Genomic DNA, 24,955 nt, shown 5'->3' with positions numbered 1-24,955 from the left:
ACATTCATTTATCTTAAAATTTTGTTTCCCTTTTTTACTGTAGCCTAAAAAAAAATCATTTTCTGTCTATAATTAATTTAATTCATCTTTATAGTAATAATTTGTTAGTAAAATTGTCTTTGGAGTATTTTTAGGCATTAAAAGCAATATTTATATGGAGTATTTTTAGGCATTAAAAGCAATATTTATATGGTAGATCTATTGATAATAAATAAAAATCATAGGGTTGTTTTCAATAGATTTCTCTGAAAATTTTTAGTCCAAGAAATATGAAATTGGAGTTTTTTTAATTATTTATTGGAGGTTGGTCCCAACCTATTTTGGGCCGGGCCGGGCCGGGCCTGCTATGGAATAATTTAGTATCCAATACAATATGTTTTGCACTGAAAAAAGAAAAAGAAAATTACTATTGCAATAGAAAGATACAAACTTCGATCACTAGCTTAATCATTTGACAGCATATTAATATTGCAAAACGAACTCCTTCATACACACATGTTAAGTATAACAGTGGCATTTATTCGAAATATTAAGGAGCTAATCACAGCAAAATTAAGTTACAACTTGAAGAAGCCTAGTGCTGATTTCCGATCCTGCTCTCTTAATGTCACGAACAGTTTAACATAATCTCTAACAGTCACAGCCTTGTATAATGGAGGACTTCCACTGGAGATAAGCTCCTTTATAGGACCATACTCCTTTTTATCATAAGTTCTAAAGAAGCATGCCACTGAAATCCTAGGGCCAATGCTCTTTGCAATCACCCTATGCTCGACAGACTCGAATCTATCATTGGAGATCAACTGCACATATTTTAAAACAGAGAAGAATAATTAGCAAAAATACTTGGAAAAAGTAATTTTTATATTTTGGCGGTTACTGTTAGGTTAAAATTAACTCAATGTGTTTTTTGAGGCTTCACCTGAAGAAGGTCGCCGATATTGACCAGCAGAGCGCCGGCAAGAGGGGGCACATCAATCCAGTGGTGTTGATGGAGGACTTGCAAACCACCAATGTGATCTTCCAGAAGAATGGTGAGGAAATTTGGGTCAGAATGTCTACTGGTACCAAGAGTGAGCCCAGGATCGGGACAAGGAGGATAGTAGTGGCCAAACAGCTCAAGTCCTTTGTTGAAATCCATCTTGTTTAAGTGATCTCTATTAAGACCGAGAGCTTCGGAAAGCAACTCAAGTAGGACGATCGCTAGTTTCTTAATATAGTTTGCGTATTCGAAGATTATTTCCCTGCATACATGATGCATACGTAAATGATATTTTAAAATTAGAAGAGACTCATGAGAGTAAGTATACGAAAGAATTAAAAAAAAAGGAAAGCACAAAAGAAAAAGGATTAATGTAAGGCTCCACATGGAAATATTAAGCTTAGAGGTGTACAAAATTTAAATACTAAAAGCTTTGTTTTGACATACAAGATAGAAGCCTGAAGGGCATTTTTATTAAAGAAAGCATATAAGATATTCTGCAGATTAATTATATACCTTTATGGAGGTGGTTATTTTTGTAAATTTATGCATAAAAGGAGTCACCTCGCTATACTTGTGGAGGAAGAGGAGGAGGAGAAGGAGACAGTGACGTTGAAGTTGACGGTAGTGGCCGGTTATGGAGGTGATGATAGATAGAGGAGGAAAAGAATAGAAGATAGTGATGATTGGGACTGAAATAATGTTGGAAGCAATTATGTAATCGATTATTATAATTATTTTTATCGTGTTTGTTGATGTAAAACTTAATTTGCTTGATGCCAATAATTTTAGAGAAATGATTCAATACAAACTAATTATTTATATATATAAAAAGAGTTAATTCATAAATCAAGGTGCATAACTAGAATTCGAGACTAGAGATAGAATGGTTAGGATTTTTGGATTGAACTCTTGGTACATTTTTAATAATTATTTTAGAAAATAATAAATAACACCCTATAATTTGTCTAAAATATATAATTGGTTATTTGCAAAAGTAGCTGTAGCTAATTAAAATAATTACCTGATAGCAAGCGGCATCTCCTCCGGCTTAGGCTCCTCCGGCGCCATGACGCAGCGTAAGGTGTCTCTCCAATCCGCAGCTTTAGACCTATATAAATCCGAATTAGTATTAAAACCCACCTTCCGGCTTAAATCTCTCGTGTAGTACTTCTTCTTCACGTCCAAGTCCTCTTCGTGGAATCTCCTCACCCCGGCAATCATCTCCTCCATCACCATTAATGGGATCCCATGGTTGGTTACGTGGAACAAACCAAACGTCTCGGCGGCGCTTCTTACCTCCTCGATCACATCGGCGCGTCTGCCTTCGAGATTGATGATGGGGATTTGGATGGACGCGTGCATGGGAGGTTTTGAAGTGGTGGTGGTGGTGGTTTCTGGTGCATGGACGAAGAGAGGAGGGATCTTGGTGATGCCGGCGTCGACGAGGCCCTTGACGCCGGCTTTGGTCTCGTCGAACGCTTTGAGCTCGGTGGCGCGGTCGTAGGAGACGGTGGTCGACGTCATGGCTTAGATATATGGATTTTTGAGCTTTGTAGTCGATAGTGTGTGTGTGTGTGTGTGTGTGTGTGTGGATTTTATAATAGCTTTAATTGTGATTGAAATCGAATCGTCTATTCGTCTACTGAAAGTCTTATTAGATTTGTAAACGCCGTGGGTAATCGACAAGCACCGAATCGTCGATATCTACTTGACTTATTATTAACGACGTGGGTGAACCGAGACCTTTAGACTGTATGTTCACCTAACAGCACTTATTATAATTTGGCGTAGTCACAAATATTCCAGCTTCATATTGAAAACAGACATACTTTCACCAATTAGCAGTCGATGAAAAAAAAAAAAAAGAAATCTATTACTTTTAAAACTAAAATATCTTAAATATCCCTCATTTGATCTAAGATTTTGTTACCATTTTATTCTAATGTTGTATGTATAGTTAATTTACATAATTTATATGTTAATAATTCGTTAGTAAAATTAATGATAAAGTACTTTTTAGATATATTAAAATTCAAATTAGAAAGGATACGTATGCACGCTTATTATGGTTAACTCTTTTGATAGCGTCATTTACTAGACTTGTCGTGTATTTATTGGGCTCTCAGGATGTGTCAAATCTTTACGAATTAATTCAGACAATTGGATCACTAAATTTCTGGATTCTCCTTTATTACATAATTAACCCCTCCAAACAAGGAGTAGGAGTCATGTCACGACTAAATTGTACATGTCTGTATAAGATAACAGACTGTATTTATTCTCCCCCCAAAAAAATTACGAGATAGAGTATATTATTTATTCATGCTTAAATTTGTGGATAGAGAACTTCTTAATTTGCTTGTTCCAAATCATATCTTGAAATGATCCAATGCCGATTCCCCGTCCAATCCTTTGGAGTTGAAGTAAGAAACATAATCCTTAACAGTGACTTCCTTGTACAATGGAGGCTTCTCGCTTGATGTCAACTCCTTGATAGGTCCATAAAGCCTTGAAGACGTATGAAGAAATGTCCTAAAGAAGCACGCCACAGAGATTCTAGGACCGACGCTCTTCGAAATCACCCTATGCTCCACACTCTTAAACTTGTCATTAGTAATCAACTGCACGTATATTAACACATACATAAAGATTAGTAATCTAGTAGTGCTAATTAAACTTTAAACATATGTAGATGTACCTGAAGGATGTCACCGAGGTTGATCACCAGAGCTCCATGCGTAGGAGGGACGTCACACCATTGATCTTGGTGTAGGATTTGCAAGCCACCAATCTGGTCTTGGAGAAGGATGGTGAGGAAGTCTGGGTCAGAATGCCTACCGTTGCCAAAAGTGAGCTCTGGCTCAGGGCAAGGTGGGTAGTAATGGCTAACGACGTTAAGCCCCTTTGCACACTCTATGTCTTTTAAGTAATCACTGTTAAGGCCAAGGGCCTCAGACAGAAGCTCGAATAGGAGGAGTCCTAATTTCTTAACGTAGTCTGCGAACTCGAATATTATCTCCCTGCACAAATACAAGTTAATTTGGCCATCAGTTTTAATGAAAAATCCAAACGTACGTCACATCTCTGATTGCACTTGCTACAATTTGCATGGCTACGTACGTGATCGATGCGTTGGTTAGCACCAATCATTTGATATAACTAACAAATTAACTAAATTACCTGCATGCAGGAGGCACCTCCTCAGGCAGAGGAGGCTCAGGAGCCATGAGGCAAAGGAAGGAGTCCCTCCAATTAGCGGCCGGTGCCCTAAAGAGATCGAAGTTGCAGTTATGGATCACCTTCTTGCTCGTGTCACGCGTGTAGTACGCCTTCTTCACCTCCACGTCCCCCTCGAAGAACCGCTTCACCCCTTCCACCATCTCGTCGAGCACCGTCAACGGGATCCCGTGGTTCACCACCTGGAAGAACCCGAGCGTCTCCGACGCCCCCACCATCATCCTGATCGCCTCGGCGCGCTTGCCGGCGTCGGCTGCGACGCCGTCGAGGTCGATGATGGGGATATGGAGGGTCGCGGGAGGTTTGGACGTGGGCTTCTCCGGCGGGTGGACAAAGAACGGAGGGATCTTGGTGATGCCGGCGTCGACCAAGCCCTTGACGCCGGTTTTGGTGTCATCGAAGGCTTTGAGGACGGTGACTCGGTCGTAAGCGACGGTGGTTGCCATGGCAGTAGAGCTTAATACGTAGTTTTAAGTATCGCTTAAGCTTAACTATTCCGAACGAGACGAGATATATATATAGTGGTGTGAGATTGGCTGGCAGCAGTGAACTTCAGACTTTTCTACGTGAAATTTTAATTGCTCGCCGGTGGAAATTATCTGCTGAATGGCTCAACGATTTATTTTATTTTATTTTTCTGGTAGATGCCGTAGGTGACAAGGTGTACCGGGGCTTAATTATCAACGTAGTTCGAGTATATATTTTTTTAATATATAGAAACTTATAAGTAACACCCTAAGTTTTCATTATTTATAAATAAAGCTTCATATTAGACTTAATAAAGGAAATAGATAATTATATATCGAGTAAAGTCCGACGTTATGACTCATGACTTTATTAGCTATAGCTGCAGTTTTGAACAGTTATGTATATACAAGAGATTTGACAAATTAAGTCATAAGAAAATTTCCCACTTGGGGAGGGAAGAAGATCAGAAGGTAAATTTATAAGTTTTAAATCTTAAATAATGAATATATATATATATTTCTCCGACCTCGACCTATAGTTATAAACAAGTAGGGTGGAGATAAATTACTCGTTTATAAGTTTCTTCTCAAAGGCGAGTTGTTTGACTTTAGATGTTGTTCAAAGGAAAAGCTGAAATCGCGTTATCTTCTCACATTGGCTGTTGATATTTTATTTGAAATTACGTAACGAGCTTATCCTTTTAAGAAGTTTATGATATCATCTTCTATCCCATCTTCTATCAATCTGTTCAGTACTAAGCAAGTGAGGTCTAAGCATGCCTTTGTCTCTTGCGTATAGATATGTACTCGGTCTAATTAGATCCATTTGTAATATTAGATTTATTAAAAAGAGTTTATTTATCTAGTTTAATTTTACTTACAAAAATAAGACTTTTGTTGAAGGGCGTCAGGGACCTGCGTTTCAACGGGCCATGCGAACCCATTTACAAAAATAGAGAATGAAAAATTGCGCATTCAAACGGTCATAGACTTGTTCGAACGCCTACACACACACGTTCACAAAGACAAAACAAGATTTGCACGTTCAAACGTGATTGAGCGCATTCGAACGCACCACAGTGAGAACTGTTGATCTTTTTAGGGTTTTAATTTAGTTATTTAAGTAAAAAGGTGAGCCTCTATAAATATGTGAAGAAAATCGTAATTAGAGTTTATTTGATAATTAGATCGACATTGTTGCTCTTATCTCCCTCTAGTCATTGGCGCCCTCTTCCACCCCCCAAGTCCCTCTAACTCCTAATCCCCTTCTTCTGTAATAACTTCTCTCTCTTCGCTCTAAAAAAAAATTTTCCTAGCACCTCTCTAATCGTTGAAGGACTAACAAACTAAACTAATATTTAAAAGTTATATAAAATAAGATAAAAAAATAATAAATTACTATATCAAAAGTATAAGATATTGTTTTATTATTATACCAAAATAACGAGACTTATCTAGAATAGCACTATTCATATTCTAGGAGTGAAACGCAGCTTAATCTTTGGTACGAATTTTGCTTGCAGACGATTATGACATTTATTTTAACCACAGAAAATAAGCAACGTATTTATCTATTTCTTAAAAAGAAAAAGTCGAAGCATGAGGAGCTTCTTCATTCTATGTTTCCGCTTGCTTTAATGTGTTCATTGCGGTATTTTTAGGATTTTTTTTACAGGTATATCCTTAAAAGACTTCTTATATTAATATATATCCTCTAAAGTTGTATACATATATTTTCATGGATGTACTTTTACTTTTTAGTAATTATAAGATTAAGTCTCAGCACTTTAATAGAAAAAAGAGAAATATTTTTAACTAAGAGAAATGTATAAAAATTAGAATAAGGGCAATTTTATCTTTTTTATGTCTAAATAATTTAAACTGTAATAATTGATAATCTCTAATGGTTATCGATGTATAAAAGGTATACATATAAATAATTTTTTTTGAATGATATATATAATGGAAAAAATATTTTATTAATGAGTTTTTATTTTATTTTATTTTATCAAAATAAATTATCTCTCAAACTTATTATTAAATACAGTCTAATTTACTATAGTCCTAATAAAAATACTAAACTAATTAATATTTTTAAAAATACGAATCAGTTCAGTATTTTTTTAACTATCAAAAAATTAATTTAAAAAATTATATATATAAAATACTGAACTAATTAGTATTTTTAGAATCAAATAAAAATACTAAACTAATAAGCTTTTTAGGTTTTGTTTTTCTTGCTTCCTCTCTCTCTCTCTCTCTCTCTCTCTCTCTCTGCCTTTCTCTCTTTCAAGTTTTCATCCCCTTCTCTTTCTCTTCTTGACATTATTGCGATTTCGTGCTGTTCGAGTCGATAAATCTCTCCCCTCCGTCACATTTTTCTCTTTCTCTCATCTCCTCTTCTTTTCCCCCTCTTGTTTTTGTTATATTTGCACAGTAATTCACATTTTCAACAAATGCCATGACTCGATGACTTCGAATATTTAGGTACTTGATGCTTTTCTTTCTCTGGACAACTTTTACTATGTCCTGTCTACTTCAATAATATCTCGTCATGTGTAATTGCAAATGGTAGAAAGAGTGGTTTTTTTTTTGTTCAGAAGATAGGTATTAGAAAAGAAGTATATTTGAGCAATTATACCAGTAGAAATTTACACTAAATGCTTCCTTATTACCATATGCACCAATCTTCTTAAACTTGTTACCAATCTGGCAATTTCTACTTCAAGCTTGAGCTAACCACACATGAGATCTTGAGCAATTCTGCCTTGGCATGAGGATTAACATCACTGCTATGAAAGTTTTTGCATTTTATCATTGCAGGATGACATTTGAAGAAACTTATACTTCATAATGATACTTTCCATTTATACACTGTTGACTCCTTTAGTGCCATCTCCATCTGCACCATTATCTGTTGTTGGAACAGTGGTTGCTTCCTTGTGCTTTTCATGTGCCAAATCAGGATCCTCAGCTTTTTCTCGAAGTTCCTGATCTTTTTCTTTGCCCCATAACACCAAGTAGAGGCCAAGGATGACGATAACGCCTCCAATTATGCTGCAAAATTGGACAAGGAGATGTTTTAATTTGAAAGCACATGTAATGATCTTCCTTTATCTGTTTCATACATACCTTCCAGTATATAATTTTTCTCCAAATATGAAGTAGGCCAGCAGTGCCACCATTATTGTTGAAAGGGGATTGAACATAGTCACAAAAACTGGTCCTTTCTCCTCTGTGCACCACAACTGAATGAAGATTATCAACCCAGAACACACTATTCCCTGCAATAGAATTAAAATAATTTTAGCGCATAATTATAATTATATGAAGGAAGAAGAACTTGAAATTAAAACATTTCATGGTTCAACTTACAGAGTATATGATGCTCCAGAATTTGACGTCGAATCCGATAATCCATGCTTCGGGTTTGTGCTCCAGAAATACAGTGAAGACAGCTGATTGCGCTCCTCCGATGAAGCTCATCCATGTGGTAAGTGAAAGTTGTGCTGGATATCTTTTTAATGTGACTGCCTGCAGTTGAAATTAAGCACCAGGGATATTATTTTGTCCTATTTACATCTATGTTCAATTTTTCAGAATTACTGAAAGTTCTTACTTTCTTCTCAGTTCACCAATATTAGTACTTGCATATCTATAGCTTCCCTCGTTCGTAAAGATTGCTAGAGATGTGAATTCATAGCTATAAGTACCTGCATGATATACCATATGGACCATGTAATGCAGCTTGCAACTGTAAGAATAGATCCCTTCAACCAACTCTCATGTGTAGCATTTCCTTGTATATGAATTAGTGCTCCCCAAAGGTTTCTTAGTGCTGGCCCTTTATACAAAGTCATGGTTGTAACACCAGCCAGGGAGACTATGGTACCAAAGATCTTTGCTATCCCACGAGGATTCTTAGCATCAAGATGCTCCAATCTATAAGAAAAAGACAATAATAAAGTATAAGCACTTAAAGTTGGAAGTAGGAACTAAAACCCCCAACTTGAACCAATAGCTGTCACAATACTGATCTGCAAGTTTATAGAAGAATTATTCAGTAAAACAAACAAACTCAGTATCTACTATCAACAGCGAGAGAATGGAAAGATTGCAGACCTAAGCAGAACTGCAATGACAAACGTCATGGAAGCAATTGTGTTGACCATGGATGCAACAAATGTTGGAGAGGTGTATTTTAGACTTGCAAAGTACATGTTCAGAGTGAGGCTGACCCTGTTGTAGAGAAGGCCATTATTGAACATTAGGCATCAGTAGACCTTTATTCTGCAATCAGATAAACTGTTATTATTCTCACCCTAGAAGTGAAAGGACTGATATCTCCAGAAAAAGTGCCCATGTGAGCTTTGGTCTCACCTTTCTGCAAAAGTTGAGAAAAGGAAAGATGAAAAATATATGGGCAGCAATTGTGGTCAAATTGTGATAAAATTGTTACTTCATTGTACAACATCATGAACATAGGCTAGATGGCATCATTAGCTGATTTTTTGCTAATATCAAACACTTTGTACTGCTGGAAAAATATGTTGCCACAAGTGATCAATCAAGCATACCTTTCAAGGAAATAGGCAAAAGGCAACATGACCAAGCCGGCAAAAAGATGCCGGTAAGTAATGTATACATGCGGATTAAGTCCTCGGTTGAACGAAGCTTCGGTGATGAAATATAGAAATGTATAACCCATTTGGGCCAAAGTCATGAGGATGTGTGCCTTGTATCTCTTGCATGGTCTTCTAACTTGAGATGTTTCAAGCACCATTCTTCTTGAGCTGAAATCTTTTCTTCCTGAAAGTCAGATGTCAACCTTGCTAGCACTGCTGCTTAAATTAATTGACTTCATAGTGCTGCTCCTCTTTATAAAGAGATGGGCTTGATGCTGCTGACATCATGCTTCCTACATCAATGACCACTTGAAGGTCCATGAACATGGAATACTGCAAGATATTCTCTAGCAGAATGTTGAGACAAATTCTAACTCATACATGTCCAAGTATTGTCATTTGGATTCTGATGGAATGAATTCCAGGAGTGATTAAGAAGATCAAGTGCTTAAGTAAAGCAATAGAAATGACGATATTTATTCCACGTGCTTTTTTCTTGGTGTCCACCAATGACACTTCTAACCTGCTCTGCTCTTATTTGCTTTTAACTTTATCTTCCACAAGAACACTAATTGCCTACCAGGGATTTATACATCTGAATAAGTTAGGAATTATTCTCTTCGTAATTTATTTATTGCATTGAGGAGATGCATTTCAGGCCTATCAATGTGAAATACTGGGTGTGGATGAGTACTTATAAGTTTACATTCTTTAACTACTCATGATACTTTTAATGCTACTATGTAAAGGTTAATTATCAAGGCCTAGTATGCTACCAATTGTAGTTAGAAGGGAGCAATCTATCTGCCCCCCACTCTGATTCTTCTTTCCTCATTCCTATGTGCTGAGACTTTTTAATGCTTATGCACCTAACAGAAGTGAATGAGATAGTTCTTTTCTAACATTTGTATATGTATGACAATCCGGATCATTGCAGATCATTGTAAGAGTCCACAAAGAAAAAAAATTTCTCCACAAATGCAGTTAGATACTTTGATGGGGACAAAAATAATCTGCTTAATCTTTGGTGCTGTGTCCACTATGGGTCTTTTTCATTCCATATTCTGCTATAATTTTTTTACTCTAATACATCTGATAGATATTGATAGAAGATCCATTTCAATATTTTTTTAATATTAGAAAGCCTATGGTATGCATAACATTGTAAGACTCCATAGTGGACACTTCTCTTTCATCATTATTTTACTTGTTCAACTGTTGTTATGTATTTGACCCCCTACTTTCTCTTTCTTCAGGTACTGAATCCATTCTTTGTGGCGGGGGATAGTGCCTTTCACTTGTCCTTAGGTCCCAGTATCCAGTAACTTATTGTTAGGTGCTTGTTCTGGGAGGGAATCGAACATGTTCATATTGGTCTATTTGTGTTGATCTGGCTGTAATCGAGATACTCTGTCATTACCAAGCCACACACTGTCCTCTTGTTGTCGTGGTCGATCCATTGATGGGGCATTAAGATCCTCTGTATTCCTGCTTGTGGCTGAGAAGATGTCGGAAAAGCTTAGGCTGAGGTGTCAACTGTAGTGGATTACAGCATCTTTAGTGGAGATGCTGTACTACTTAATAGAGAAGTTAACTGGGTATCTATCTTTTCCTGATTCACAAGAATTTTAATTATCAAATGGTGCCGCCATATGGTGCAGTTGGTAGCCTTCTTGGCCAGAAGTCCTGCACACACAGAACTAGAATTTGGGGATTTACGATTTGAGTGTCGGTCTCTCTTTGGGATATGTAAAGTATAAACAAATTATCTATTACCAACCTTAGTCGCCTATAGGAATAATCGCCCTTATAGCATCAAGGCTCCATTTTGTCTTAAACAAACTAGTGACAAAAACTTATTCATGGGTACAATTCGATGATAACAAAGCTTATCTTAGTTTAATATGATCATTACTATACTTGTTTTTCTACAAAAGTTGCTCCGTTTTTGCACCATGGCAGATATATATACCAAAATGCAGAGGAGGAGAAGGGACACCACGCCGATATGGAGTTCAATTCAATTCAGCAGCTCCGTAAGCTCTCCAATATCAACAAGAGGAGGGAGAAGAAGCTATGCAGCAGAGTTCAGCACTCCACAGAGGCTGACCATCGTGGGTAGAGAGCACGACTTCATCGATTTCCGGACGCCGCATCACCCGGTCTCCGACAGGAACAAGTGGGGCGGCGACTCGCCGCTGCTCTCGAGGAACATCCCGGCGGAGTAATTGGAGATGAGCTACCTTAAGTTCAATTCCGTGGGAGTTTTAAGAGATGATGGTGATCAAGAACGAGCTTGCGCTAACGGTGAGAGGAGGAAAGGTGGTGGGATCTTTAGGAGGTTGTGGTGGAAGAAGAGGGGTGGAGTGAGAGAGCTGGGCGTTGACAAGAAGAAATGGAGCAGTTGGTTGCCTTCTGGAGATTACCGCACTAGATGGCCGCAAGGTTGGCGTTAGTGATCGATTAATTAGCTTCTAAGATGATCATAAAATAGTTGAAAGTTTTGGGTTGCAGGGATATTGGTAATGTATATCCTTGAAATCTTTTCTTGTCCTTCTTACATGGATGCCATTTAAATTAAGCTAATAAACGGTCAAAATTCGATTCATCTTAGTAAAAAAGAAACAACAATTAACATGCGCAAAAGTTAATAAAGTAACTTCCTTATTCAGATATGGGACAAGCTCTGCTCACAAGTAACAATTACTCCCAAGACTCTTGCAGTACGTCTTCTTCCTACTTTCCGAAGATTACTCCATTGTTGTCATAGAAAGCAATAAAGGCTTCCATCTCGTGCCTGGGCAATGCCAGCCCCACCTCTATCCCCCCTTCCTCCTCTCTGCTCTCTGCTAGACCCAAAGCCCCCGTCCTCTCTATCGACACAATCTCCACCTTCCTCGGGCGCCCCCACCCGAAATCCACCTCGTAAATCACGAGCTTCGGCGAACCGGCCACCGTCACCGCCCTCGCGGCCGCATATTTACGCACATTTTTAACCCAATCGCCGGCGTAACGGAATGCGCCGTCCTCCAAGCTCTTGATCACCCTCCATATCGCCTCCGCGGCGACCACAGCCCCGTCGACGCCGACTAGGTCGCTCCTCTTGGCCTCGACGCAGCAGATGCCGAGGCAATTGCCGAAGTAGTTCGACGGTATCGGTGGGTCTGACCGGGCGCGGCAACCGGTGACGAAGCCGAAGTGCTCCACCTTGCTGGTGCTGCGACGTGCATGGACTAGACCTGCCCACGCAAACCCACAGGCCAATGCATACGGCGAGCATTGGACCTTAGTCTTGCTCTTAAGACCGGCGAGCCTGCCATTGCTGAACACGAATGTGGCTCGAACCACATTGAGCTTGGTTGTTAAATCCCAGGCGTCAAAACTCGTATCATCCTCGAACTCCTCCAAATCCTTCAGGAATCTGCCTTTCAGCCCCTTTGGATCCAAGACAACGCTGCGGTCTAAGAACGGACGAGTTGTTTCTTCTTGTTTGTGAACTCTGGCCCATGTCTTCATGAAATGGGTGTAGCTCGAGCCATCGGCTACTGCATGGTGCAGCGTTGTGCCAATTGCGACTCCAACGTTGGGAAATATGGTCACTTGGATTGCCAGCACGGCTTGGGCATGACCATTTCCATAGGATTGCAACGTTGGGACTAGAGGATGGAATCTCGCGACCTCGCGGGCGTGATCGCCCGCGAGGTCGTAAAAGTCGTCGCCGCTCGCCGCCACGGTCAGCCAGACGAAGTCGTCGTCATCGGAGCAGAGAACCTGAGGCTGTTGGCCGTCTGATGTACGCTTTAATTTTCCGGCTAGAGGGTAAAATAGGTTGAGAGTGAGGGCTAAGGATTTTGTCAACTTGGGTAGCTCAGAGAGCAGGAAAATTGACGTGGAGAGGGAGGTTTCATAGAAGAATACGCGTTGGACGGGGTGGAAATTATGGAAAACTATGTCGAAGAAAGTGAGGGGGAGAGAAGGCCGGGAGTTGGCGGCGGAGCACGGCGGTGGAAAGATCTTGCATTGCTCTAACACTTTGAGCTCGTAAACCATGACTACCTACAACTCTCGACGACGACGACGACTGCTCCTCCTGTTTCCTTGCATAGATATATGAATTAATATTCCAAGGATCCATTATTGAAGGAAGTGAACGGTCCAAATTGTATCCAATATTACAAACTGAGCACGTTTTTGGTTCACATGTTATTAGATTTATCTCTTTGCATTTAATCCCCTGAAACAAACAAAAACAAGCAAACAAAATTCTCTTTTTCTTCCTACTCGTACCGCTTCTCATTACCAAGAACTTGCAGAGCAAATTCCCCCCCCATCCATCCGTCTTTCATACTAACTGCCATTTGTAGTTTATTTTTTTGTGCGCTACCTGTTCTATAGTATATGCACTCGGTGATTGCATGCATCGATAATTCAATATACAAAGGTTTATCTTCCAAAAATAAATTATCTTATGGTGGTTGTTGTTTTCTGCAGTATACGAGGGATCCACGTCTACGGTAGCAGGGTCTGGTCCCCTAGACAAAATTCTCAATAACTTTGCAGTCTTGATGCATGGTCTAATATTTATATTAATTTTGCATTCTTGTTTTTGAGAGTGTAAAATAAATATCTGCTACTCCTACTCGTGAGCCCGAGAAAACGACTGAGTTGATTAAAACGTGATGAATCTTTTGTCCTGCTCACTCCTCCTCTGTCCTCACTCTTATTAATGTGATGCTTCGTCCGAATCTGCCCAAAAGCTGCAGTGCTATCGAAATGGCAGAGGATGTAGCATTTGAGCCCTTTAAGTTGATAGATTCACTTATTCTTAATTGGGCCTTGTAGTTTACATAATTGGGCTGGGATTTAGAATACGTTCAATAGCTGAGGCCCAAAATGGCCTAGGTCTGTCCTCAATCTTCTCTTTCTCTTCCTCTTTTGAGTCCCTGAATTATACCAAACTAATTCTCTTGAATATCTTTTTACATGTCTAATAGACTATATTGTTTAGATATCGATGACATAATCAATGACTTTTAAATATAAATCAATGACTAGGTCAATAAAATATATATAGAAATTCTGAAACATTTATATAAATCCTTAACCTAATCAGTGATTTAAAACTCGACAATTCTTTTAGAAGATTTAAATTTTCTTATAGAAATCACTAATTTGGTCTGCGATTTTTAAACACACTTAATCTCGTATTTAAATTTTAATATAAATTAGACATATAAAAAAAATTATGAGCTGACTTAAACTAATAAAAAACTCTTACAATGCCTTTAATAAAGTATTTCGCATGAACAGCTACCAGCTTGTATGATGCTCTGACACTTTTGAGTGTTGGTATCTACGGTTTTAGTATCCATAATTTAATTCTCTTTTCCACAGTGCAGCTCTGATTAAGCCCTGCACCTATTCTTGTGATGCAGACTTTGCACCTGATGTTTATTGTGGAATATAGGAATTAATTTTCCAAGTTTAGCTGTTTAAGTTTATAATGGTGCCACAAATCTTAAACTGTCAAAATTTTCAATTCGTATAAATTAAACACACTTATTCCCTATTCTTCTTAAATTAATTTCTAATTTTCATTCACTTGATAGCTAGAAAGTGAAGGAAGAAAATAATCTCATGGGCTTTTGATGTTTATTCACCAAAAATAAAAGAAGTAGCTTCACTTCTTCTCTTAATCTGATACTTAGTATAGAACTTCTGCAAAGTATTTGGGGATAAAAAGGTTTATTTGTTGCTTTTGTATTTCATACTAGTTCTCATGGCCGGCCTTTTTGCCTCATGCATCTCCATTCTTTCCATAATCATACTGCAATTAATCACTATAAATTCAATAAGTTTTGAATCTCTTTCTAATGATAATTTGACAATTTAAAGCATGACAGCCATTATGCGAAGACACGATTTATTAAGAAGGTGAATTAAACGAAGGTACGCAGGTCAATGTTATTAATTATCAATTAATGAGTTGTTGGACATGGCAGCAGGCAGCAAGGCAGCGATGTTTCCAATGCTGATACCCTCGCCATGAAATGGACGAACTAAGCCTGGCTTACAAATGAGATGGAAGACGATGGATTGCACTTCGTTGATGTGAACTTTCTACGGATACTTCTCATATGCATGAACAGTCAACTTGCCTGCAGCTAATAGCTGTAACTGGTGTTCCCAAGAGGGAGAGAGAGAGAGAGAGAGAGTGTGTGTGTAGTTCATTTATTCTATGTATCTCGTGAGATGACAGCAGATCTAAACATTTCTATAATGCTAATTAAAACATCGATCCCTGTGTCGCTTTGCGTTATAATACATGGTGAGATGTGATTAGGGTTGACTTAATCATGATTTATTATGGGGAAAAAAAAAACTTGTCCTTTTGCCCCCAAGATGGTTGTTCCATTATTAGTGTTTGATTCACTCTGGTGGGTAATCTTTGGGGGGTTGAAAGGGATCTCTCTAGGAAGAACCAATTCAATGAATTGTTCTTCTCCATTTTAACTATATTACTAGAATCAAAAGGTACAATAGATGAAGTCCCTGGGTACTCCAAGGACATCAAATCAAAGCAAAGCAACAACATTGACATCGCAACCTCCATTAGTATGTCTGCTGTCATGATAATTAAGTCCCATCTGTCTTTTGCTTTTATTGGATCATCATGATATCTATTCGAGAAAAATTAAAAAAAAATAAAATATATATATATATATATATATACACATAAAGAAGAAGAAACTTTTGATCAAAATGATTCATTTCTTTGTCTCAAAAGGGACCAGGGAGCATGGAGCACTAATCATTGGACCAAACTGTGCAAGTAGCTCAAGAAATCAAGCAAATCTTCTACTTGCGTTGGCTAATTGCTAGCTTGTCCTGAATGCATTGAAGGCATTTCTTAGCAAACCAACAAGTGCACATGCTGGTGTGCAGTGGAAGGCGTTGCAGTGTAGACAGCTTGGAATGGAAGAGAGCTGCTCATGGTGGAGATGGCACATGTGAAGGTGAACATGGGTGATGGCGAAGCACAAAAGAGTGCAAGCTTAGGTAAAAGGTGGGGGTGCTGCTTGTCTACCATTACTTGTACAAAAGCTAAGTGAAAGAGAGAAATATGTCAATCGTACATATAATTACTTTATTATGGGAATCTTATCTACATTATTGTGAAGCTTTCTACTTCTTCTTCTTCTTCTTCTTTCTTTTTCATATCAGGTGGTATCCTCAAGAATGTTAGAAGGATTCTAATTCATGTCTCAAATAAAGCACTTGTTTACATACCAGTTTGTCTTCATTGGGGACTTTTTTATATATATAATTTTTCTTGTCGTGGATTTTCCTTTGGATAAATATATATATAGTTCATATCAACAGGAAAATTGAACAGAAAACAGAGCACAGAAAAGGAGAAACTCTTGCCGACCAATTATTATGTGATTCCAGTAATGATAATCTTAATCATCATCATCATCAAACCATACGATGTAATTAACCTAATCAAAATTCAAAAAAAAGAAAAAGAAAAAAAAATGAAGCCCATATACACTCACTGACCCTATAATTTACATCCAACTCAGACAACATCAAGAGCAACATGAACGACAAGAACCCATCATCAGCAGCTGAGACTGTTACATCCCTTGATCACAAATTGATCGGAAGAACGGCGCTCCGCGAACTCCGTCCATGCCCGAAAGAGAAGAACGACCGGCGGACCTTACCACCGCCACCACCATTACTACCTTCACCGCCAATTTCAATAACAAAATGTGGCTTGTGTCTTAGAATCTCCTGAACTGAGAGATATAATTGTCTATCATTAGAAGAGCCCAAAGATAATGACCTCCTTATTGGCTGCACATAGAACTCCTCATCCTTGTGTCTTACATCAATGCACTCATCTCCCAAGCTGCCCAACTTTGGAACTTCTCTTCTTATAGTAGCTTGATTGCTACTTCCTTCTTCATTTCTCACCTCTATAACAGTGCAAGAACAATTGGGTGGAAATGCGATTGGGCTCGTGATGTCTTGCCTACAAATTGGGCAGTTGGTGTTGTTGCTGAGCCAGATATCTATGCAATCTGTATGGAATGAATGGGAGCAACTCGGCAGGATCCGTAGCCTCTCCTCCTCTTGGAACTCGTTCAAGCAAATTGCGCACTCGAACGACGAAAAGTTCTCTTCTTTTGTGAACTTCTTGGTCGGAATCATGTATACGAGTGATGGGTCGAGCCCTTGGGACTTCGGGGCGAAGTGGTCGCGATGGCGGCGGTAGTTGGTCGAAGGGAGGTTGTTAAAGAGGTCGTTGCGCCGCCAGTTTTGGCAGCACTGTATTGCGAAGATGTAGTAGCTGACGAGAATAATGGCGGTGGTTAGTATGCCTAAGATGGTGATGGCTAAGATTGGGAAGCTGGTATTCGACGAGGAAGGAGAGGATGGTGGATGATCCATTTGAGAGATGGAATATAGGGATTTCGTGATCATTGGTTGGGAGTAGAAGCAATGAACACAAAGAGGGGAGGGAGAGAGAGAGAGAGAGAGATCTTTATAGCAGAGTGGTTAAGAGTGGGAAACTTGGGTGAGAAGATGACCAACTGGATTAGAGAGGAGTGGATATATTGGTTGCAGGACATTTCCTGCAATCTGGGTACTTGGCAGTCATTAATTGGCGGAAGGATAAATTGGGCCAAATTGTGAATCTGGGAGGAAGCCCAATAAGGATTTCCATGGATCGAGTCGAGTTGGGCGCATTAACTAAAAGTGGCCCAAAAACTACTACTAACTACCGCTAGTACAGAGAGAATCTTTTGGAAATATCGATCTCAGACTTGTCTAAAAGTCACTCTATACATAACTTGTAACATAAGAAGGAAGATTCCTATCACCAATAATAGAATTTAAGGTAGATGTGAACAACTTCTGTAAACTACTCTAATCAAGTCATGAACAGAACAGAACAAAAGAAAGAACAAACAAAAAAAAAAGGCATCCATTACAGCACACCTAATCAATATTAAAACTAAAATCAATCCAATTATGTAACAGTATGCTGTCCATAGATCACAACCATGGAACTTTTGTGTCATATTTGATCAATCTGAATCGGAAGCACTGCACTTCTCGAACTCCGGCCGAGCCCGAATGAGTGGATAAATCGCCGGAATCTACGGCTGCCGTCACCGCCGTGAACACTTAAACTAGATTCGCCATTAATCCTTGTCTCTTTGAGTCCTTCAGTTGAAAGACTAGTAGTAGTCTTTAGATGATCCATGGAGAATGATCTCCTTACAGTCTCATGATGATCCTTATCTCTAACTTCAATGCTCACATCCCTCATGCTCTCCACCTTAGAGATCTTACACCAATTTCTATCACCTGGTGATTGATTTGAAGCCTCGGCTGCTGCTCTGGGGATTTGTTCAATGCTCAGCTGTTGGCTAATAGAATCTTGGACAAGAACTGGAATTGGCTTTGATACATTTGCTCTGCATAAAGGGCAGCTGACATTGGTTCTAAGCCAAGTATCTATGCACTGGATGTGGAAGGCATGAGAGCAGCTAGGCAGGAGTTTGAGGCTGTCCTCCTCTTGGAACTCACTCAAACACACAGCACACTCATGGCAGGATCTCTTCGGATTGGGCTCAGGCACACGGGATTTCCTGAACTTGACGATCGGGATCGAGTTCACGATCGACGGATCGACGCCTTGTTCTTCGTCTTCGTCGACAAAGAACACCGAAGGCATGTGGTCGTCGTCGCCCCGCCCTCGCCGCGAGGTCCGCGATAGTTGTCGCAGTCCGGGGTGGCGGCCATTGAGCCAAAACCTGAGCACGAACAAGTAGTATCCGATGAGCACCACCAGCGTCGCGACGAACCCTATGGCGATCGCCACCTGGATCGGGAAGCTGGTGCCAGAAGAAGAGGGAGGAGGACTGCTAAGAGACGAATCCATAGATTGATCTTGGCCGGTCGATCATCAAGAAGAAGATGATGTAGTACTGCAATAGTGCGGAAAAGTGAAAGTCGATATAGATTGGTAGAAGAAAACGATCTAGAGGAAAAGCACAAGGATGAGATTGAGATTGAGATTTAGAAATTGGCAGGAAGAACCTAACCCGTTCCAGATTGGAGTTGGACGACGTCAAGATAATGTGAGCATGAGCATAGTTTAACTTGGAAATGACGTGGCATTTTCCTTCCAAGGCAGGCAACTAAATAAGTAACACGCCACAATCAAGTTGGCCAAGTGTTGTTGATATAAAGAACGAAAGATGACGGTAGAATAGCATCTGTCTGAATGGAACAGTTGGAAATTTGAATTAAGAGAAAAATAGCGGAATATTTGGTGTTAAATGATATATCCCATGAAGTCAACCCAGCCATTCAGATCGCTGCATTCGTGTGTTGGTTGTTTGACTTTGGGTATCTACGCGATATTGGTAATTATAGCCTAATCGTGCACCTAATCTGGACCAATAATACTGCACTTTAATAGCATTAGAAAATGGGATCATGGATCCATCATTAATTAGCCATAAATTTTTTTTTGATTTTTATATATATGCTCCAATATTAAATTTAGAATAATATACCTGCAAATAATAACTTCGGATAGATACAACTATAAAAATAAAACCTAATAGGCAGGTAAACTATATAGAATAATACTATGCCTACAAATATTTTAAAATTATCTTATCTATTAATAATATGGTGATCAAATATAGAGAGAAACTATCAATGGTTAGAAAGATGGCATAACCTAAATGTTTGTAAAATATTTATAAAGTATTTATAAGTATTACATTACTCTTCAATATATTCATGATCCGACCCTAATTGAGTTTAGCCACTAAAAAATATAGCAGTTAGGTGATAATTATTCACAGAAAAATACAAATATAAGACTAAAGTGTGGATTGATTGGCTTATGACCAAGTCTAAATTATATAATTTAGAAGCCATATGTTGTCACAACTTCCAAATCTAATCTCTAAGTATAATATCTTTGATAATTGAACAAAAGAATAGAAAGAAAGCCAAAAAAAGAAAAGTGAACATCAAGTTTTAGAAGTGCCGGAAGAAGAAAAATAATAATATGAGAAGTCAATGGGAGACTCTTAGAAAGATTAATTGGCAAGAGGAAATCAAGTTTGAGATCCATATTATTCACAATGAAGATTATTAATGCATGTTGCAATTGATGTACAAAAGTCAAACGATGAAGTGGCACGTTGATGCTAATCGATCAATAAACAAATGATGGATAAGCATTAGATTTGGAATTGGATCGCTATCTAGAACGAACCCTATCAATACAAAAATATCTTTGAATATTGACCTATTCCTGTCCTTCGGACCGATCTATCTTTTTGAAAATTGAGAGAGATTCAACATTTGATGCATTTAAAAGTATAATAAAAACATTTTAAAATTAGATACTATGGTTGGTGATCATTTATTTCTAACTAACCAAAAAAAGAGTTTGTTCTTTTATGCATACGATTAATGTTGCAAGAGGAACGGTGAGATTTGCAAATATTAAAAACCGAGGGTGTAAAGTGTAAACCACAACGATGCCAAAAGATAAGGGTGTTAAGTGTAAACTCAAAGCCCGATCCATCTGGATCGTCCGGCCCACCATGCGCGTATCCATGTATACCGCATTGCAGGGAACCACTAGCTTCTATCCCATCGGGTTTAACTTTACTGTTCCCACCAAGGCCCGGCCCAATACCTCCCAGCCCGACCCATTAGCACTCTCATCGGCCCATAATTTTGTAAACATAGTTTCATTATATCAAACTAATTTATAATTAAGCAAGTTAATCTCGAACAAAATTATTTTGAAACATTATGACGAGTATTGACGCCATGAATAGATTCTGCAGCTTTCGCTGTCAATTTCTCTTTAGTAAAACAATATTATTTTGATTTTTTTCCTTTGCAACTTTGGATCATTTCAGCCTTCTTTGAAGCATAATTTCAAACCTTAGAATACTGTAGCATGATTGATGTTTGTCTAGGAAAGCAAGGAAGAGACCAAGCTCGCATTTAATTAATAAGTATTTCCCCCTGCCAAAAGAGTGGAGAAGATACATTTCGACGCCTGCTTGGGTCCCTAAGACCAACTGATAGCTAAGTCATTCAAAAGATGGCATTACAATCTATGGTTAAAATAAATAAAGCTTGCTAGATATTGTGGGTCCTTACAATCTATGGTTAGAATGCAAATCAAAACAGATTTAAATTGCCTGCTTTGAGATTTTTCTTTATAGATTTTATATTATTATTCTATGATAATTACACTAACATCAACCCGGTGGTGCTAATAGAAGGCATTTGCGTCTGAGTGTAATTATTTGTATTATTTTTTGAAATTTTTTAAAAATTCAAACGAAGTTTTACCAGATATTACACAGGTATATAATCTTAGAATCTTATTATTGAGTGTTCAAATCCATTTACCGTCTATTTGAATCCTTGATAGTGAGCCATATGACTTTTCTCATTCAAATAGCAGACAGTAAGTAAACATTGACCTTCCAACGGACTTATATCCTTAAATGCTTCCAGCTCCAAAAACAATCCAAAACTTTTTCCAATCTATTGAAGTCCAAATGTCTTTTAGCTGCAAGGAAGCTTCAGGTGCTCCTTCCTGGAAATATTTCTCACATAAATTACTACTTCCTTAGGTGGTCATAGTGGGGTCTTAGATGTGAATTTTGATATGGAAATAAGCCCAGGGGATGCAGACAGTGTCTTTGTCCTCTGTATCTGGAGTACATCAAAGAGAAGGTAGGGTTGTTTCTCTTATTACTGTATGCAGTTCAAATATCCAATGTTAAAAGTACTCAAATGGAAAGAGTTCAAATATATGGATTAATAAATTATAAGATGATCAAATTGCTCACTCCATCTTTAAATCAGACTATATTTCTTTAAAGTAATTAAGTTTTTTTTTTAAAAAAATATTTTAGTTAATAGTAAACTAACAATTTATTACTTAATTTGGACTGCGAGAAGATTAAGTGTTTATGTTCTTGTATTTATCTTACTGACAATTAAGATTGTTTTACTATCAACCATAACATACCTTTCTTTCTCTTTTTTTTTCTTTTTTTCCAGCTAATACTGCCATAATGCTAATCTAGTCAACACCGTTGACTACTTTGCTCAAGAGTTCTTCTCTCCTAAAGGATCAGTGAAGCCCTTTTAATGAATGCAAGTTTAGAAGGAATTGCTAATGAAGTTAGGAAGATTACCTTATTTTTAAGCCAGATAAAACAGTAAAGGAGGAGTTGCTTGAGGAAGCTGCAAGGAAATCTCTCAGAATGGACAAGTTTATTTATTTGTGATAGGAACTGTAGAGATCTCTCTGATTTTCTCGGTCTGCCACTTGTTAAAGTATATATTTACCAAATCCAATTCGAAAATTAATTTAAATAGAGATAAATTAGGATTAAAAAAATGCTATGAATTTTACATCATATATATTTTCTTTTCACGAATGATATGCCAGCTATCATGCGCATATCATTCGTGATGCCTGTCTGATCTGGCGGCGCGCACGAGCCCTTCTCGTGTGGGGCCCTCCCCCCAATGGACGAATCGTTTGTCTTTACTGCCCACCCTTTGCCTCCCTCCCTCCCTCCGTTCAATTACAAAAAAGTGGCGGGCTTCCGACGTCTCAACTGCCCGAGAGCGAGAGAGAGAGAGAGAGAGAGAGAGATTATATATATAGTAAAACAACCATCGGATCGCACGGACAAGAAGACTAGAAGAAATCCTCTCTCAATTCATGCATCCAGTGGATTCCCAAATCTACCACTTCTATCCCGAATCTAACGACTCGATCCTCCCTTTCGACGTTAACAACGCGGAGGAGATGGTCTTGCTCGACATGCTCGCGGCGTCCTCTGGATCGTCCAGCTCGAGCATGAGAAAGGAGGGCGAAGTGGATTCCACGAGCGGAAAGGAACACGATGGGTCCAAGGAGCAGTGCTACCGAGGAGTTCGCCGGCGGCCGTGGGGTAAATTCGCCGCGGAGATCAGGGACTCCACGCGGCGCGGGGTGCGGGTTTGGCTGGGGACGTTCGATAGCGCCGAGGCTGCGGCCTTGGCGTATGATCAGGCCGCGTTCGCGATGAGGGGGGCGATGGCGGTGCTCAATTTCCCGGTGGAGATGGTGCGGGAGTCGCTGCGGGAGATAAAGTGCGGCGAGGAGGTCGGCGGTTCCCCGGTGCTGGCCCTAAAAAGGAGGCACTTAATGAGGAGGAAGAGGATAAGCAGGAAGAGAAATAGAAGAGCAGAAATCACTCAGAGTGTTCTAGAATTAGAAGATTTAGGAGCAGAGTACTTGGAGGAGCTTCTAAGGACATCGGATTTATCTAATACTCCCCGGTGAAACAAATCAATTTAATTCTTTTGCAAACACAAATTATTATTATTATTATTATTATTATTATTTGTTCTTCTTTTTGAGAAGAATATCTCTCAATAGTAAGAAAAATTGGAATATATATATATTCGACTGATGGCTTTCATTGGTTGGAATGTTTTTCAGACCAAAATGCATAGGTTCGTGCAGTTTGTTTCTAGTAATTTTTAATCTCTATCATTTGTACTGCATGACCGTTGTCCAAATTTAAGTTGAGAGTTGACTCTTAATTGTCTATTTATTCTCATTTGCAGCATTCCAAAGCACTGTTATATTCACAAGCTTTGAAATTTTATTCAGTCCAAGAACTAGGGCCACGTACAGTAATTTATTGGCTGTTCGAGGGTGACATTATTGCATAAGATCTTACCATCACTCATCCGTTTGATGTTGAGCGATGACTTTCAGGTGTCCTGATGAATTGTCTGACGGACTTTAAGTTTGACACCCAGAAGGAACTCGAGTTTTTAGTGCGATCGCTCGGGAATTGGTAGGTTAAATTTCGTAACCTTTGGTCCTTGGTACTATTATTTACTTAAAGATTACATTCACGTGTTGAACTAAACTACGTCTACAGTTTGGAACTTAAGTGAGGATAGACTTCAGGCATGCTCCTCTAGGTGTAGACGCAAGACATGACAAAGATGTTTGTTTAGGGATTCAATGTGAAACTGAACCGGTTATAACGCCAATGTAGCATATTTTCTCCTACAGTTGTGAGTTTTGACCAGCTATGTTACTTCTATTTCTCCGCATCCTCCTTTAGTCACCGTTGAAACTAGCGGGTCAAATCATATGCTTGCTCTTCCTATCATGTGAAGATGATGGTGATGTTACATGACGTGGTCAGAGTTAAAAATCACAATGCCTTCTGAATATTAGACTTACGACTTGAATCACTTATTTAGCTTGGTATTTAATTCAACACTAACTCTAGTTTATTTTTAGTTTGTATTAGTCGATTTGATTTATTGATGGACTTAATGCCCGTTTGATTAAAAATTATGATTTAGATTAATTGATTAGCATCAAATATAAATTGTGGAGTGTAATCTAGATTAACGATGTTTTAACTAATTGATCAAGTTTCTCCTATCACCTTTCTTCCTTCTCAACTTAGCCTTTCTCTTTTTTTTTTAAACCCTAGCTAAGCAAGCCTCTTTGGCTGTCATATCCAACCTCTCTTCCTCCG

At 38.7% G+C, this 24,955-nt stretch overlaps 7 protein-coding genes across 7 annotated transcripts; 1 reads left to right on the top strand and 6 right to left on the bottom strand.

Moving 5' to 3' along the window:
* Positions 1-421: 421 nt before the first annotated feature.
* LOC140761110 (1-aminocyclopropane-1-carboxylate oxidase homolog 1-like) lies at positions 422-2,562 on the bottom strand. The gene is made up of 3 exons (XM_073098304.1): positions 2,007-2,562; positions 923-1,244; positions 422-803 (listed from the first exon to the last, which is right to left on the bottom strand). Exons 1-3 carry the CDS (start codon positions 2,507-2,509, stop codon positions 558-560), a joined length of 1,071 nt encoding a protein of 356 aa, XP_072954405.1. The 5' UTR covers positions 2,510-2,562; the 3' UTR covers positions 422-557.
* Positions 2,563-3,150: 588 nt separating this feature from the next.
* Positions 3,151-4,705, bottom strand: LOC140761266 (1-aminocyclopropane-1-carboxylate oxidase homolog 1-like). The gene is made up of 3 exons (XM_073098528.1): positions 4,166-4,705; positions 3,684-4,005; positions 3,151-3,606 (listed from the first exon to the last, which is right to left on the bottom strand). Exons 1-3 carry the CDS (start codon positions 4,666-4,668, stop codon positions 3,355-3,357), a joined length of 1,077 nt encoding a protein of 358 aa, XP_072954629.1. The 5' UTR covers positions 4,669-4,705; the 3' UTR covers positions 3,151-3,354.
* A 2,485-nt stretch (positions 4,706-7,190) lies between these two features.
* Positions 7,191-9,546, bottom strand: LOC140761721 (WAT1-related protein At5g07050-like). Its single transcript, XM_073099166.1, has 7 exons — positions 9,267-9,546; positions 9,011-9,073; positions 8,812-8,928; positions 8,403-8,631; positions 8,065-8,223; positions 7,822-7,973; positions 7,191-7,746 (listed from the first exon to the last, which is right to left on the bottom strand). The coding sequence occupies exons 1-7, from the start codon at positions 9,470-9,472 to the stop codon at positions 7,557-7,559; spliced, it is 1,116 nt and encodes a 371-aa protein (XP_072955267.1). The 5' UTR covers positions 9,473-9,546; the 3' UTR covers positions 7,191-7,556.
* Positions 9,547-10,571: 1,025 nt separating this feature from the next.
* On the bottom strand, positions 10,572-13,483 carry LOC140761720 (malonyl-coenzyme A:anthocyanin 3-O-glucoside-6''-O-malonyltransferase-like). The gene has a single exon (XM_073099165.1). The coding sequence runs from the start codon at positions 13,362-13,364 to the stop codon at positions 12,051-12,053; it is 1,314 nt and encodes a 437-aa protein (XP_072955266.1). The 5' UTR covers positions 13,365-13,483; the 3' UTR covers positions 10,572-12,050.
* A 3,484-nt stretch (positions 13,484-16,967) lies between these two features.
* Positions 16,968-17,774, bottom strand: LOC140761306 (RING-H2 finger protein ATL16-like). The gene has a single exon (XM_073098579.1). It carries the CDS (start codon positions 17,772-17,774, stop codon positions 16,968-16,970), a length of 807 nt encoding a protein of 268 aa, XP_072954680.1.
* Positions 17,775-18,140: 366 nt separating this feature from the next.
* Positions 18,141-19,528, bottom strand: LOC140760792 (RING-H2 finger protein ATL1-like). The gene is made up of 2 exons (XM_073097804.1): positions 19,439-19,528; positions 18,141-19,321 (listed from the first exon to the last, which is right to left on the bottom strand). Exon 2 carries the CDS (start codon positions 19,273-19,275, stop codon positions 18,406-18,408), a length of 870 nt encoding a protein of 289 aa, XP_072953905.1. The 5' UTR covers positions 19,276-19,321; positions 19,439-19,528; the 3' UTR covers positions 18,141-18,405.
* Positions 19,529-23,026: 3,498 nt separating this feature from the next.
* Positions 23,027-23,903, top strand: LOC140761140 (ethylene-response factor C3-like). The gene has a single exon (XM_073098341.1). It carries the CDS (start codon positions 23,125-23,127, stop codon positions 23,728-23,730), a length of 606 nt encoding a protein of 201 aa, XP_072954442.1. The 5' UTR covers positions 23,027-23,124; the 3' UTR covers positions 23,731-23,903.
* Positions 23,904-24,955: the final 1,052 nt, after the last annotated feature.

This window comes from Typha angustifolia, chromosome 6 (genome assembly GCF_048772165.1).
Source record: "Typha angustifolia cultivar Huaian chromosome 6, ASM4877216v1, whole genome shotgun sequence".
Taxonomy (NCBI): Eukaryota; Viridiplantae; Streptophyta; class Magnoliopsida; order Poales; family Typhaceae; genus Typha; species Typha angustifolia.
This window is presented reverse-complemented; position numbering and strand designations above follow the sequence as displayed.